This window comes from Colletotrichum siamense, assembly GCF_013390195.1.
Source record: "Colletotrichum siamense strain Cg363 chromosome Unknown KSG_Cg363_contig07, whole genome shotgun sequence".
NCBI classification, from domain to species: domain Eukaryota; kingdom Fungi; phylum Ascomycota; class Sordariomycetes; order Glomerellales; family Glomerellaceae; genus Colletotrichum; species Colletotrichum siamense.
The window spans coordinates 2,107,030-2,121,995 of record NW_023501020.1 but is presented as its reverse complement, the minus strand read 5'-3'; the positions used below and the strand labels follow the sequence as shown (position 1 = coordinate 2,121,995).

At 53.4% G+C, this 14,966-nt stretch overlaps 3 protein-coding genes across 3 annotated transcripts; 1 reads left to right on the top strand and 2 right to left on the bottom strand.

The window, feature by feature from the left end:
• Positions 1-932: 932 nt before the first annotated feature.
• taf2 (Transcription initiation factor TFIID subunit 2) lies at positions 933-5,702 on the top strand (the record flags this gene model as incomplete). The annotated part of the gene is made up of 2 exons (XM_036642719.1): positions 933-4,628; positions 4,674-5,702. The coding sequence occupies 2 exons, from the start codon at positions 933-935 to the stop codon at positions 5,700-5,702; spliced, it is 4,725 nt and encodes a 1,574-aa protein (XP_036491831.1).
• A 1,116-nt stretch (positions 5,703-6,818) lies between these two features.
• Positions 6,819-8,654, bottom strand: ZRC1 (Zinc/cadmium resistance protein; the record flags this gene model as incomplete). Its single annotated transcript, XM_036642718.1, has 3 exons — positions 6,819-8,330; positions 8,388-8,471; positions 8,529-8,654. 3 exons carry the CDS (start codon positions 8,652-8,654, stop codon positions 6,819-6,821), a joined length of 1,722 nt encoding a protein of 573 aa, XP_036492453.1.
• Positions 8,655-13,239: 4,585 nt separating this feature from the next.
• Positions 13,240-13,596, bottom strand: CGCS363_v010868 (uncharacterized protein; the record flags this gene model as incomplete). Its single annotated transcript, XM_036642717.1, has 3 exons — positions 13,240-13,325; positions 13,376-13,423; positions 13,479-13,596. The coding sequence occupies 3 exons, from the start codon at positions 13,594-13,596 to the stop codon at positions 13,240-13,242; spliced, it is 252 nt and encodes an 83-aa protein (XP_036492454.1).
• Positions 13,597-14,966: the final 1,370 nt, after the last annotated feature.

Here is a 14,966-nt window from a genome sequence, read left to right as displayed (position 1 = left end):
TTGGCGCAGTGTCCTGCGAAATGTGTGTCAATGTGTTGTAACATTAATCATTGTAGACTGCTGGGTGGCATGGCTCAAGAACAAGCGTTTGAATTAATCGATGACGGAGAAGTTTTTCAAAGTAAACTCATGTTGTTGCTCCACGCGAAGAGGTGCCTGTGAGAAACGCAGTTAAATTAAGTTGTGAAAAGGCCATTTGTGTCGTAATTGTCCGTTGCAGGACTTGAGAGGAAGATTCTGAGAAGTGGCGGGAGAGGTGAAGACCGGACCGTCGAAGCTTGAGCTTCCATGTCGGCGGCGTGACACCTCAGGCCCTGTGATGAGCACGGACCAGCTCCTCCAACGACCAACCCCTCCAGTTGAACTGAGGTGGAAGGCACGACCGACAACACACTCACGCCTGCAAGTTACGTAAGCCAGGTGGAAAAAAAGGCCCACCCAACGGCGCAGGAGCCAAGGTGGTAGCTCCATCCAGGTCCAGTCTGCTGTCCTGTCGCGGCGGACCGTGGACGCGCTGACCAGGCATGGAAGGAAGGCCTGAACTAACCATCGACTGCCGACCTCAGAATTCCGGTGTTTGGTCGCCGCAGCAGACTCATCTTCCGCTCCCACCTCTTGCCCAGTTTCTCGCCGCCGTCGAGACGATCGACTTCTTTTCACTTCGCGCCAAACTTCTCTCCATTAATAATACTTTCGCCTTTTCGCCGTCGCAGCTGCCTCAAAACGAACCCAACCTCGCGATAACGACGGCCCCAGCGACAGGATGGTGAAGGCCCTCGTCAAACTTCGCACCTGAGAACCTCGCGCCGGCGCACCTTCCTCGCCCGCATTTGCCGACTTTACCTCCCTCTCTCCATCGCGACTCGATCGTTTCCACATCTTCCTTGATGAATGCCTGCGACGCCGTCGTCGCGAGCGCATCATAGGCCATCATGAACCACCTCGACGCAGCTGCCGTTGCGGCTGCCCCCGCCGTTGAGGAGGTTATCGCCAGCGACTCCGAAGACGACCTTCCCCCCATGAAAGACGAGCCTCCATACCCCTACTTCGTCATTCGACAAGATGTTGAAATCGAGCTCAATTTTCGCGAGAAACGCATCCGTGGAGTGTCCCACATCACGCTCGCCGAGCTGCCCGGCACTCACGTTGACGAGTTCGCCATTGACGCGCGACAATCCGAAATCGATCTAAAGAATGTCACGGTGCAGTTTCTCAAGGATTCGCAGCCCGTTGGCACCCCTAAAAAAGTTTCAGCGAGCTACCGGGACCCGTATAAGTTGCTGGATTACCCGCCATACTACAACTGGAACGCCGAACACCACGACCTGAGGAAGATCCGGATGCGACCCCTTATGCATACCCGACAGAGCGACGTGCCCGCCGAGAATAGAGAGACGGTTGGCTGTACGCCCGTAGACGGTGCTTTGCGAGTCAACCTACGGGACCTTAAAAAGGTCAAGGAAGAGTCAGGAACAGGAGTGCCGAAGCGGCCAATGCTCAAGATCCGCGTCTCGAGCATGACCCCGAGCTCCTTTGAACCTCCAGAGAACGAGTTGTCGGGAAGCCGCGAGTACCGAGTGACGATACCGTTCGAGACCAAGCTTGTCAGAGATGGCATCCAGTTCGTCGGAGTCGATCCTGGAGATCTCAGATACCCTCACGCATACACAAGACATTCCATCGAACCCGGAACCGCGTCTTGCATTTTCCCATGCATTGACGATCATGGACAGCTTCCCACGTGGTCAATAGCCGTCAAGTGCCCGAGAACTCTCGGCGACGCTCTGTGGCAGCCCCTGGCTACGCAACAAAATACGAACAGTACTACAAACGGCAACCGGGACCAGGCTCACGTTGGCGACTCTACCTGTGACAAGGACTATTTGCTTACTGAGGAGGACAAACTTCTCGAAATGACCGTAGTCTGCTCCGGATCGTTGTCAGACGAGATTGTGGATCCGGAAGACGAACGCAAAAAGATCATGACATTCGAGATGGACAAGAGGGTGTCGGTGCAAAAGATCGGCTTCGCGGTCGGTCCCTTTGAGCACGTCGACCTTTTCTCCAACTTCCGCACTGAGGAAAACGACGAGAAGCTCGGCGCTAGTGCGCTCAAAATCCATGGCTACTGCCTGCCCGGAAGAGCAGCAGAGGTCCAGAACACATGCGCAGCACTAGCAGCAGCAGCCGACTTCTTCACTCTTACGTTTGCCAGGTATCCTTTCGAGAGCTACAAGATGTGCTTTTTGGATGACATGGTGAACGATACTGTGGCTCTACAGTCAATGTCTTTTGTCAGTACTCGACTTCTTTTTCCTGAGGAAATCATCGACCCAGAAGTGGATGTCACGAGACAACTGGTTTTCAGTTTGGCGTCCCAATGGAGCGGCATCAACTTGTTTCCCAACACGCGCAGAGATCTTTGGGTTGTCATTGGCATCGCCTACTACATGACCGACCTCTTCTTGAAAAAGCTTTGCGGCAACAACGACTATCGATTCCGGATGAAAGCCATGTCAGACCAGCTGGTCAACATTGATATCAAGCGGCCATCGTTACATGAACTCGGCAATAACCTGCACCTGGGAGATTTCGAGATGGAGTTCATGATTCTAAAAGCCCCTTTGGTGCTCTTCATCCTAGACAAGCGTTTGATGAAGGCTCCTGCCCAGACGAACCTGACACGCATCATTTCTCGCATTCTTTACAAGGCCAACATTGGAGAAAAACAAAGCGAGTGGATCATCAACACGGAGTCGTTCCAACGAGTATGCGAGAAGAACGCCCGAAATAAACTGGAGGCATTTTGGGGCCAATGGGTTTACGGGTCTGGCTGCCCACGGTTCGATGTGTTTCAGCGTTTTAACAAGAAGCGACTATGCGTTGAGATGAACATCCGACAAGTCCAGGACAAAGCCCTAGCAGAGGCGCAAACTCTGAAGAAGACGGAATTCCTGCGTGCTATCAAAGAAAAATACCACGGCGTCAAGACTGAGGAAACGATTGGACTGTTCACCGGCCCAATGACGATAAGGATTCACGAAGCCGACGGAACGCCATACGAACATATCGTGGAAATCCGCGAAGACGCAGCTAAGGCGGCCAAGTTCGAAATCCCGTACAACACGAAGTACAAGCGTCTCAAGAGGAAGAGGCGGGCCACAGAGAAGCTCAGCGCGCAATCAGCGGCAGACCCCGATAACAACGAGGAAACGCTATTGTACTGCTTGGGAGACGTCTTAACCGGCCCCGAAGACGTGAGAAAGTGGGAGTTTGCGGAGTGGGAACCCGACATCGAGAAAGCCATGGATCAGGAGTCATACGAATGGATCCGGATGGACGCCGATTTTGAGTGGGCCTGCGAGATGAAGACCAATCTTCAGAGCTACATGTACGTCTCTCAATTGCAACAAGACCGAGACGTCGTTGCACAGCAGGACTCGATGCTGTACTTGAGGAAGAGCCCACCACACCCACTGGTCTCTACATTTTTGACGAGAACCCTCGTCGACCGGCGGTACTTCCACGGCATAAGAACGATGGCTGCTGAGACGTTGCATCAACACGCCACAGATAAGGTTGGGATGGCAGGCATGACTCACCTCCTCAGGGCTTTCCGTGAGCTCTTCTGCGACGAGAAAGGCGAGCCAAGATCCAATGACTTTACGGACAAGAAGCAGTACATAGTCCAGTGTGCACTGCCCATGGCCATCGCCAAAATCCGTGACTCGACTGGCAAGTGCCCTGAACCTGCTCAACGGCTTTTGCTGAAGGAGCTGGCAACCAACAAGAACGACAACAACCCATACTCTGCAGATTTCTATAACTCCAAGATCCTCGACGCTCTAGCAACGAGTCTCGTACCTGAGAAGCGACGCGACTCTGGAGATCAGATGGACCTTGATACGTCGGTCGATGAGCGGGCAGTGCTCGTTGAAGTTTTGGCCGAGATTGACCGCCACCGTAGGATGGATGAGTGGAACAGTTCTTACCAAAATATCTATACAACTACTGCCCTCGAATGCTGGCGGAAGCTGATGAAGGCAGGAGTCATCCCCAAAAGCCCCATTAACTTTTGGCAATACCTCCAGGACGGGACCTACGACTTGGTGCGTATCAAAGCTTTCGAGTGTCTCGTCGACCTTGGCTTCATGATGGAGATGCCGGTCTTCAGATTGTTGTTGTCGGTCATTAGCACCGACAGGTCCCCGTTCGTCCGACACAAGGTCATCGACATCTTCTGTACAGGTTTGGCTGCCCTTGCTTTCGGCGAGCAGTCTCAGCCAAAATTGCCCGCACGTGGCCCTATTGGGGACGAGTTGCAAGTGGATTTTGATACCGAAGCAAGGACTCAGGAGCGACGGAAGCAATTTGCAAGGAAGCAGGACGTCAATGTTGCGCTTGCGGCTCTGAGGACTGAAATGGAGGAACAGTACTCGGACCACGAGCAGGCGCTGCAAAAGACAGTGTGGAAGGCTCTGAACGCAGAAGTTCTTGGCCGCGCTGAAAAGATCACGCTCTTACAGCTGTGCGGGACTATGTTTGATGTCGCTGACCGATGGACGGTTACTCTCAACTTTCCGAAGCGATGGAGAGTCACTCGTCCTGTCAAGCCTCATCCAGGCAGGGTAAGCAACTTCATTCCTCGAAATGGCTTTTCTAACAATTCGCAGTTCATGGTCAACTTCAAGTCGTACTACAAGACAGCGCTGCCATCGGCGAAGCCGAAGGAACCAGTGCCAGAGCAGCTGCCGCCCCCGCCCCCGCCCCCAGTACAGCCGCCGCAGCCTCCCAAACCTCCCGAACCCAAACGCCTGATTGTGAATATGAAGAGTGGCATAGCCAAGAAGCCGTTACCCTCGGCTCCACGACCTGTCTCAACTGCCCCTCGGCCCACCCCACCTCCAGCCGTGCAGTCTCCGAAACCAGTTTCGGCACCATCGCCAGTGCCTCGGGAAGCAGACTCGATAGTTGCATCAACCATCCGGAAGGAGACGACACCAAAGCCATCAACGCCCAAGCCATCGACGGTGAAGCTTCCCACATCAAGGCCGTCACAGACCACCAAGCTTTCTGTGGGCAAACCTCCAGTCCCGAAACCCTCAGTTGTGAAGCCTCAATTGTCGTCAAACTCGATCTCCGTGCAGAATGGCCGCTCTACACCGCAGCCGGGGTCTTCGTCTGACACGCCGAGCAGCAAATCACAGAAGCGTCCCCGACCTGATAAGGTCCCTGGCGTAGACGACGCGTCCCCGGTGCTGAAGAAGGCGAAACTGAACGCGCGCCCTGACGGCACCATTCCGAAGCGACGCAGGATGTTCCGGTTTAAGCACCCGAAACTCAAAGAGGTTATGAGGAAGCTCGGTGTTAAGTCCCAGATGCCGCCCCCGAGAGACCCTTCCCACGTCAAGACTCACAAGTCGGCTTCTCCGTTCAGTGTGCGGCCTTCTCCTGCCGCATCTCCAGCGCCTGCCCCATCTGAGAGCAGTATCATGGCAAAGCCAGCACGCAAGCCGTTGCCAACAGGCTCGTCGGGGGGAGGAGGCTCATCAGGGCCAGCGGCTAGTCCGCCGCCGCCCGTGGCATCTCTCCCGCCCAAGCCTCCCTCCCAAGCCTCCCCGCCACCGCCCGAAGGCCAGCCGGCATCCAAACGCGTCAAATTGGTCATCAAGAGACCATCAACGTCTGCCCCGAAGAACTAGAGAAGAGAATGGCAGCTACGTTTCGCATGACAGAGGGAACTCTCCTCTCGACAGTTTTTCTGCACAATTATACAGGCCCCCGCAGACTGGTCTTGATGAGCATTTCTTTTTCTTCGTAATTTATTTTCCTTTCTTCACTTGTCACGGCCCCTCCTCGAGACATCACATCAGCATTACCAGGCGTTTGGTCTTGGGACAAGAAGAAAAAGGGGAAGAGAACGGACTGGGTTGGTGGGGACGGACAGTGTGCGGCTCAAGGGAACGAAGGTCGTGGGGAAGAGACGGCCGGGGGACGCCCCAAGTCGCGCGAGGCAGCAGCGCGTGTACACAAACAAACTATTTTCGAGAAAACCAGAATTTTAATGATACCCTCGACTGGAGTAGGTAGTCCTCGGGGAGTTCCCTAGTCCACGCAATAATTGGGTATCGAATGAGACAAGACTGTTTTCTCTCCGCAATGTGTAATGTGCGACAGTGATCTCAGACTGGACAAGTCATCGGACTGAGGCTTCATGCGGCTCATTGTAGCGTCGTAGTGTCTAGTTTCACAGTGTGTCATGTTCATTGCGACCTTCCTCTCTGGATAAACAGCCCCGTTCTCGATCACGAAGCGCATCGCAGATGATGCACTTGACGTCATTTGACTTCACTGTTTGTTTTTGAATTTAGAATATTGTACAACGCTTCTTCATCCGGAAGCACCACCCTCTCTGTAAAACGGGCTGTTGCCCTCTCCGTGGTGTATGTAGTCCAGACTCGCGGCTTAGTATGCTTACATAGGAAATTTTGCTCAGAAGCACGGAAAAAAGAAAAAGAAAGATGTGTGCGGCGATCCAAGTTGCGGCGGCCAAAAGCCTGCGCCGTTGCGGCCTCTCCTGCGTCTTTGGTATCGTCACGTTTATCCCCTCACCCACGCTCCCCAGTCCATTGAACGCCAGTATAATTTTTGATCGGCAAAGTCTGCTCTGGGTGACTTTGCAAGCTCGACAAAAAGCAAAAAGCCCCGCCTGTAGTGATGATCAAAACCCCTGAACCCATTATCCAAATGGCGCGGCCGAGAAAAAGGAGGGTATTATTAATAGAGGACCGCGCCGCAAGACCACTTCGGGTGACGAATTAGTGGGAGTGACCGTGGTCGTGGTCATGGTCATGGCTGTGACCGTTGCCGCGGCTGTGACTGCTGTGGCTGTGAGCAGAGTTACTGCGCACACTGCCGCCGGCAGTTGTTGAGTCAGAGCAGCAGCCCTTGCCAACGCAGTTCTCGACGCAGTCCAGCAGACAGGCCTGCTTCGGCGAGCCGAAAGTCTGAGCAGCACCATCGTACTGCATCGCGCGGTGTGCGTTTTCGTCCTCGGGGTAGTCCTTATCACCACAGAACTCGGGCTGGATGGTGGCGGAATGAATACCGTAGGCGTGAAGGCACTTGCGAGCGCGCTTGGCAAGCTCCATATACTTCTCGCCGCCCTCAGCCGAAATGGGGAAGCTAACCTGAACGTGCATAGAGGCGACGATCTTGGTGTCGGAGAGTTGCCAGATGTGGACGTGGTGACAGCTGATAACGCCAGGGAGAGTTTGGATGTCCTCGCGAATATCATTCAGGTCGATGTGGTCGGGAGTGGCCTGAAGGAGAATCTTGGAGGTTGCCTTGGTAAGGGGGATGGCAGACTTAAGAATGATGAGGGTAATGAACAGAGATACGGCGGGATCAGCGTAGAAACGGCCGGGCCAGTCAGTGAGCCAGATGATAAGAGCCGTGACGATGACACCAACGTTGCCCAGGGCGTCACCGATGACGTGCAGAACCATGGCGTTCATACCCATGTCGCCGTGATCGTGGCCGTGGCTGCTTGATGCCTTCTTTCTCTCCTTGTTGTGGTTGTGGTCATGGTGCAGGCTGGACTCTCTTCTGGGGCGCTTAGAGGCGGAGCGGCCACGGCCATGGTCATTGGTGTAGGATTTGTTACCATTGTTCGCGAGGAGAGGAGACTCTTCGTCAGCCTCGCCGTCCTCGACAACTGTCTCATCAATCTCACTCTCGCTCGTCGACTCCTGGCCATCAAGTTGCGGGCGGGTAGCAGCAATAATCTCCTGGCGGAAGCTGGAAGGATGAATGCTGAGGTCCTCAATGCTAGTAAGGCGGGAGTGGTGGCGGTTGCTGCTCTTGCGGCGATCGTGGCTCTTGGAAGTGGAAGCACGGCTCGTAGTACGATCAGCCGGGTCTGAATCTCTCTCGAATCTAATGTGGCGAGTCTCGGACGAGGCAGCGACTCTGGCAACAACGGCTTCGGGGAAAACATCGCCGGCGGTACCGTCCTCGCTAATTACGTTTGTGGCACGGCCCTCCTCGGCGGCGTGTTCGTCGGAATGGGCGTGGGCGTGGTCGTGGTCGTGTTCGCCCTCCTCGTGGTCATGGTCATGGTCGTGACCTCCGTGGGCATGGCCGCCGAGGACAAAAAATCCGACAAGGTTGGAGGCAAGGCCGAAGGCGCCGACGATAAGGATAAGCTGGGGGTTGTCGATCTCGGGAGGGTCGAAGAATCGGGTGATGGCCTCGAGGATGATAGAGACGCAGAGAGCGATCAAGAAGACGGCGTTGAAGAAGGCACCGAGGATCTCTGCTCGCAGCCACTGCAAAGTCCGAGTCAGCTGGAAAGTGCTTCAATATTGTAGACAGAGGTAGCTTACGCCGTAGGAGTACTTGTCGGTGGTGGCTTTTCTCGCGACAGCGACAGCCCAAAGACCGACACAAAGGGAAATGATGTCGTTGAGCTACGTCGATTAGCAATGTGTCGCACATTGTGGTCCCGCGCAGTTGGCGAAACGTACCATGTGGAAGGCATCCGCCGTCAGGGCCAGCGACTTGACAACCAAACCAACAATCAGCTCAACCAGGAAGAAGACGACATCGATGGCCAGCATGATGCTGATCCGCGTCGACTTTGACCACGCCATGATGGGCAAACGTCGGAATGATCGCGGACGATGGGAGGGATAAATGAGCTTCAGGAGCTCAGTAAATTGTTGGGTTGAGCCAGTAAGGCCAATCGTGGACGGGAGGTGAAGTCGCTGTCGCCCTGAAGGATGATGAGTTGAAGTTGGAGATTGCGCGCGCAGACCAGGAAGGCTGAGTGCAAGGGGGTAAGGAAGTATGGTGGGAGGGGCGGCTCGCAGGTTATATTTGTGCAGGCACCTACCCACTACCGGCTGGCAACAAGATTGACTTTTCGGTTCGGTGGTGGACGGGATGGTGTTGGTGGTGGAGAGCGACGCCCAGGGAAAAAAGAGACAACGAGAACAGAGACAGCGGCGGCGAGCTGAGTTCGGCGCTAGTTATGCTGTGTGCTGGATCTGTGGGCGATATGGACAGATGCAGAAAATCCCAAATAGACGGAAATCGCAGCCACCGAAGGGTGTCTGTCTGTTGTTGTTGTGCCGGTACCAATCTGAAGGCCAATGTCACTGCTCTCGCACCGTTATTTTTTCTCCTTGTGACACGGTGACCGACGGAGAGAGAAAAGTCGGAACGCGGTCGGACGCAAAGACCGCCCAGTGCGCTGCGCGGGTTGCAGCTACGCAGTGCAGTACGTACGGATACTGGTGGTGCAGGCGCAGGTGCAGGTGGAGGAGGTAATGGGTGGTGGTGGACAGGGACCCGACATAGAGGATGACGGAATTAGACTTTCTTTGCTTTTTTTCTGTTTCTTTTTTTCTGCTCTTCTCCTGCCTACGTACCCGCATGTATCGTTCGCCTTAACACCTACGCAGTGGCGTCGCCACTGCTGAGCAAAGATTGGGGGGCAATTGGGGTAAGGACTTTTCTACTTTGGCGGGCACCTGGCAATCTGGCTGGTCTGGCGAATGACATGTGCTACGAGCATCCAACACACAATAACAAACAGAAAGGATTAGCTCCAGACGAGACGAAGGCGTTTCCAGAAAAGGACACAAGATGGGCGATGTCTTCTTTTTGGGAATACCAGGGATAAGGAGACGCGCAGGGAGGTCTTAAATTCCGCGGCAGGGATGAGTAGAGGAGGAAAGGAGAAAAGCAGTTCTGCAGCTGTTTGCCTGGGCTGAATAGTAGTGCCCCCCCTTTGTTTTACGGAAGAAAGCAGATCAGTTGCATGAAGTTCGGAGCTGCATCGGTCGTCCGTTCTTTGCAAGCTGCTTGAAGCTCGGGCACCGGACTTGAGGGGAAACTGTTTGGACGGGCATGGCCCGGTTCCTAGCATCTTGCGCGAGGGGACACTGGAAACCCCCGGAACTGCAGAGAGCAACAGGGCAGAGTCCTAGTCACGGTCATGGAGGCAACACGCAGCACCAATAAATTCCGGAGTGCATTAGAAGACGGTGATACAGCATTATGAAAGCTTCTCAACGCGTCTGCTTCCACTCTACGCCGACATTTTTGTGGGCTGAATAGGTGCAGCAGCGGGTTCTGGGCAGTGAACCTGCGTCTGTTGCGATCGGTCTCTGATTGGCTTATGCAGGGACTTACACCACCAGAGTCACCACCGCCGCGACGAATCTGAGGGTCTCCCCACGGCCGGGGGCCAAACCAAACAACTTCACACTATTCCCGATGTGGGAGTCTTACTTCCAGCTCGCCTCCTTTTCCTCCCTTCCTGTCCGTTTTGCCAGGTAGCCAGCAAGTTCTGTAACAAAAGCCATCAACTTCGGTTCGGAGCTTTCTCACGGATACCGCCCTCGTGGGATTCCTCGTCGGCTCGGAGTAACATCGTCGGGTGTCACCGGATCGAGGAACCCCTACCAAACAACGCCGTATGCACATATACCGTCATTGGGTGGCAGATCATTCCATTCCAGAAAATATTGACGCAATCCTGGCTCTGCCATCCATCCATCCATCCATCCCAACGGGACCCCCGCCCGATTTCGGCGCCATACCAGTTTCGTTTCTTCGCAATCCTCCAACAATTGGTGCCACGGATCGCGAGGCCCCCTGTTCCCCGACCCACGACGCCGGCTCAAACTCGGTCGGCCAAGCCGGGATCCGTCGTCGCACCCCACCCGTCGGCCCCGTTTCCCGCGTCACTGTGATTCTTACCACCGAGATCCGTGAAACTCGTCGTCCAACGTCGTTAATCAGCCTGGTGCTTGTCCATTTCTCACCAGCACGAAGTCCAGCCGTACTTCCCGCTAAAACCACTCAATTACTACATAGATATAGAAATTGGAAAGTAGGAGGATATTCATCAGCTGCCAAGTCAGGTATGCCAAGGTTCTCTCGTAGCCTCAGTGTGTCCGGTTATTGTCTTCGCGCTACGAAGATACTGATAGCATTTTGAGACCGCATCAAAAGATTTACAGCGAACTTGAGCTAGCAGACGTATCAGTGGTGGTCACGTCAGGGGCAGTGCGAGATGTGGATTGGAGCTTTGAGGACATTACGCCAGAACACCAGATGCAATCCCTACGTTCTTCATGACCCATGTGTGAACACAGTTCGCAATCACTACTTGGTCTTCGACTTTGATGTCTTCTCTCAGTTTGATGGAGAGTTTTACTAGCCGGGCAGTGTCCCCTATGACTTCAATCGTAGCGCACTCAGTACTTCGATCCGACGATAGGCGAAGATGATAGCCAACGACAATACAGGTTTTCAGAGGCGACGACGAAAATGAGCCCACAGGATATTCAGTCGCTTTAATATAGGAGAATAAGGGGTCTCAGTAGGATATACGGATTACACGCGTGTATGGCGGACACTGCCTTCCATCCTAGTTAACTCAATGGTCCCTTTTGGCGATCTAAGAAGTCAAATTGAACTCAGGCATCGTGACGAAATCGAGGAACATGTTAGGAGCTCAACAAGTGGCCGCAAGGAGCGATGAAATGAGGCCGTAGAGGGTAAGGAAAGCGCCTCGAGGACAGCTTTGACTGAAGCAAACGAGCAATAGTGCTCAGAACGCTTCTTAGCCAGGTAGAGGTTCACGTCCGAAGACAAAACCGACGGATATTGTTCCGGTGGCCTTCGAGGAACCATACGAGTGCTGCATTTGGGTTGCCCTGAAGACCTCGAGCGGAGTAGGCGCCGCAAGGCAACTGGCTCGCTTTGGTGGCTCGTGATCCTGCTTGAGAAGGCGTTGTATGTGGCATCGTGATTGGAGTCCTGATGATAGTGCATTTAGAATGACCCCTCAAAGCACATCTCACACCACATTCCCAACAAAAATGAATTCCCCTCAACTTGCACACTGTAGAATTCGGGCTTTACAAACTTGCACCCCTTCTATCGTCACATCTCAGAAGGTCCCGCTACGATGTGATTACCTGTATATGTTGCTGACATTTACCTTTGTTTTCTCATCATTACCTTGAATCTGTTCACAGTTTGGTCCACATGCTTGGTGCTGGTCTCGCCCTTTCCCGAAGTGTTTCGTGACATCCTTGTATATTTCATTCGGCAAGTGCGATTCATCACCACGCAGACCCACCGCTTCCTTCCATCTCTCGTACCTACCTACCTTACTTGACCAACTTCCATCCCATCTGCTTTCAACCAGTTCAGCTAGGGCCAAGTGGCCCAGTTGGTAAAACAAGAACAGCATAAATCAAATTCTTCTCTAGAGACGCTTCTGGCCCCTGAGAGGGGCGCTCGTTCGAATCTCGTCGAGGGCCATGAAAAGGGTGATTCCTTTTTGACGCTTTTGCTTTTTTATTTGTCCTGTTTGACAGTATTTTGCAGTCGAAAATTGACATGACGCAATACGGTCCCGAAAAAAAAACAGTACTTTTACCAGTTACCCATTTCGAGTGACTGGATCAGTCACCCTGTGTCAGTCTCTTGTGTCCACAATTCTAGATAGAAGCTTTGCGTGCCGAGAGCCATATGTCTCGTCCGCCTCATCCGTCCTTTCTCTCGCTCTAATTCAAAGTATTCGTAAAGCTCAAAAGCGGGATTATCTTCAGGGACCAGTAGATGGCTTCAACGTAAGGAGGTGGCTTGACGCCCACAGCAAGTCTCCACCGTCCACGAGAAGTAGACCTGCATCAAAAACTAATGAACGAAAAACCGTACTGTATGAATTATCTCATCCCCCTATAGGACATTTCTATTCAGTTTGGATTCAGGCATACAATATGGAATGATCTTCACCAATAGTGCCAACGTAATTTTCACCCAGGTAAGAGGTGTATTGTTAAAAACTCTTCCCGAACTCCTCCAAGCCTGTGTCTTAATTTCCCTCGTAGTCTCATCACCGCTTACCTATGAGCACGCCATCCGCGCCGATGCTGTGGCTTTAGTTTCGTGGCCACAGGCTTTGCGAACGCGTCCGCGATTGGCTTATAATCGCGCTGTCCGCGTGGCTCTCACCTGATAATCCCACTTCCAACCACGCGGCAGATAAACTCAAGTAAGATTAACGCGTTCTGGAAGTCTAATCAATTTGTGACTCACACGTCTCTTGTAGTAGTGCCCAAAAACACTCTTGTACTAATGACATTACCGTCGCCGGGTAATGTACTATGAACTTACAATCACCTACACAGACGAACAATATGAACTAAGAGTTCAGATGAACACGCTCATTGACGTCTCTGCTCCAGTAAAGCGGATAGCAAAGCATCGAATGGTGCAGACCGCCCAGTCACCGCCCTCTTGGCTCCCATAGAGTGTCTCCGACAGGTCAACGCCGCGCCACACATACGCCCATTCGGATAGGCAACCCCGCATTGTCGCTCAATGTCGACCGGCCCTGTATCGATCTTCGTGAGCACAAGCGGGTTAAAGTTTCTTGACAAATGCCATACCTCTGCCGTGCCCGTTCCGGCGTCTGCCTGAATGCACCTGTCCCGGGCCCGCTGGCTCACCGAGCGGAACGTTGGCGCCACTTGCAACCACGATACCTTCCGGATGGGCAGAGCTCATCATCGGGAAAGCAAGTCGAGATCGACAATTTTTAGACGGAGGAGTGTTTGCACTTCAACCCTTTTCAGCCGGTTTTGAAGCAAGGCGTGTAATAGTTGCAGCGGTTGCGGTTCACGGAGAACAGCCGACAGGCGAACCACAGAATGGGCTTCTTTGGTTGCAAAAGTTCCGGACGGGGGTTGATAGTGGAGAGGAACAGATAAAGTTTGAAGTGGCAGTCGAATCGGAGATGTGATGAGGGAGCAGTCAAGTGGTGGCACGTGGGCTTCTGCCTGGGAGAAATGGCGGCTCGGCGGGGTACCGGTGATATGTACCCATCCCGCCGCCGCCTCACCCGGACCCGGGGTCCGGACACTGGATGGATCACCTCCGACCGTTGACGATATCCTTGCTGATGATTCCGGCAGAGATAGGAAGAAAGTGGTTCCTACTCCAATGGGATCTGGCTCGTTTCGTAATCATCTTGCCTGGAGAACCCCCATCATGGTCGGCAGGAGGCTCTGGTCTGATACGATCTCAACTCCGACGTAGATCCAATGTGAGGTGATCGGCGGTCAAGAGCAGCTAGCCTCCGCATTGTATATATGAGGGATTGCCATTCTGGTCCCGGCTTCCTGAGACGACAAGCTTATTTTACCCAGACGTGCCAATTGGTGGATCATCACACGGAACGATGTCTGTGGTTCGCCAAGACACGGCAAGGGAATTTAGACCTACGCCATCATTGTGAAGTTGTCGATTCCTTGACAATGTCCAAGGCTATCAAAAGACCGAAGAAGATAAGGACGAGCTGCGGTGAATCAGCTAACGGGTTTATCGAGCTCCTTTGATCATGTTCCACAAACCTACCGCTAAGAATCCCACAGCGAGTGACGTGACCTCAAACCCGCCGGCGATCGCCTTTCCGCGAAGCATTGCCTTTTGAAGCCTCCAAGCCCGACAGGCACCGAGCAGGGTTGTGCATATCGAAAGACCATAGCATACGGTGGCTAGAGGCTTACCAAGCATGGCGTATCCGAATCCCGAATCTGCTTGTTGCAGGGCAAATAGTTGGGCGACGATGGTTCCGAGGATTGCTGTCGCGACTCCTGTACGGAGATATGCTAGGAAAGTCCGTTCAAGCGCTTTGGCGAGGCAGAGACGTCGTGTCAGTGATAGGACAGGGTCAATTGCGATTGAGAGAACTAAAGGGTTTCGGGCTACGGTAACAGGGCCTCAGCAAGAATGAACTGTGGATGAATCATGAGCACATCCCTGTCATTGCCAGGCTCATCTCCATTATGGAGGCTTGGCTCCGTGGACCGTGGACAGGATGTGGAAGCCCTCTAATCCTTGATCTTGATAATTTGCCATGTATGAAACTCCACTTG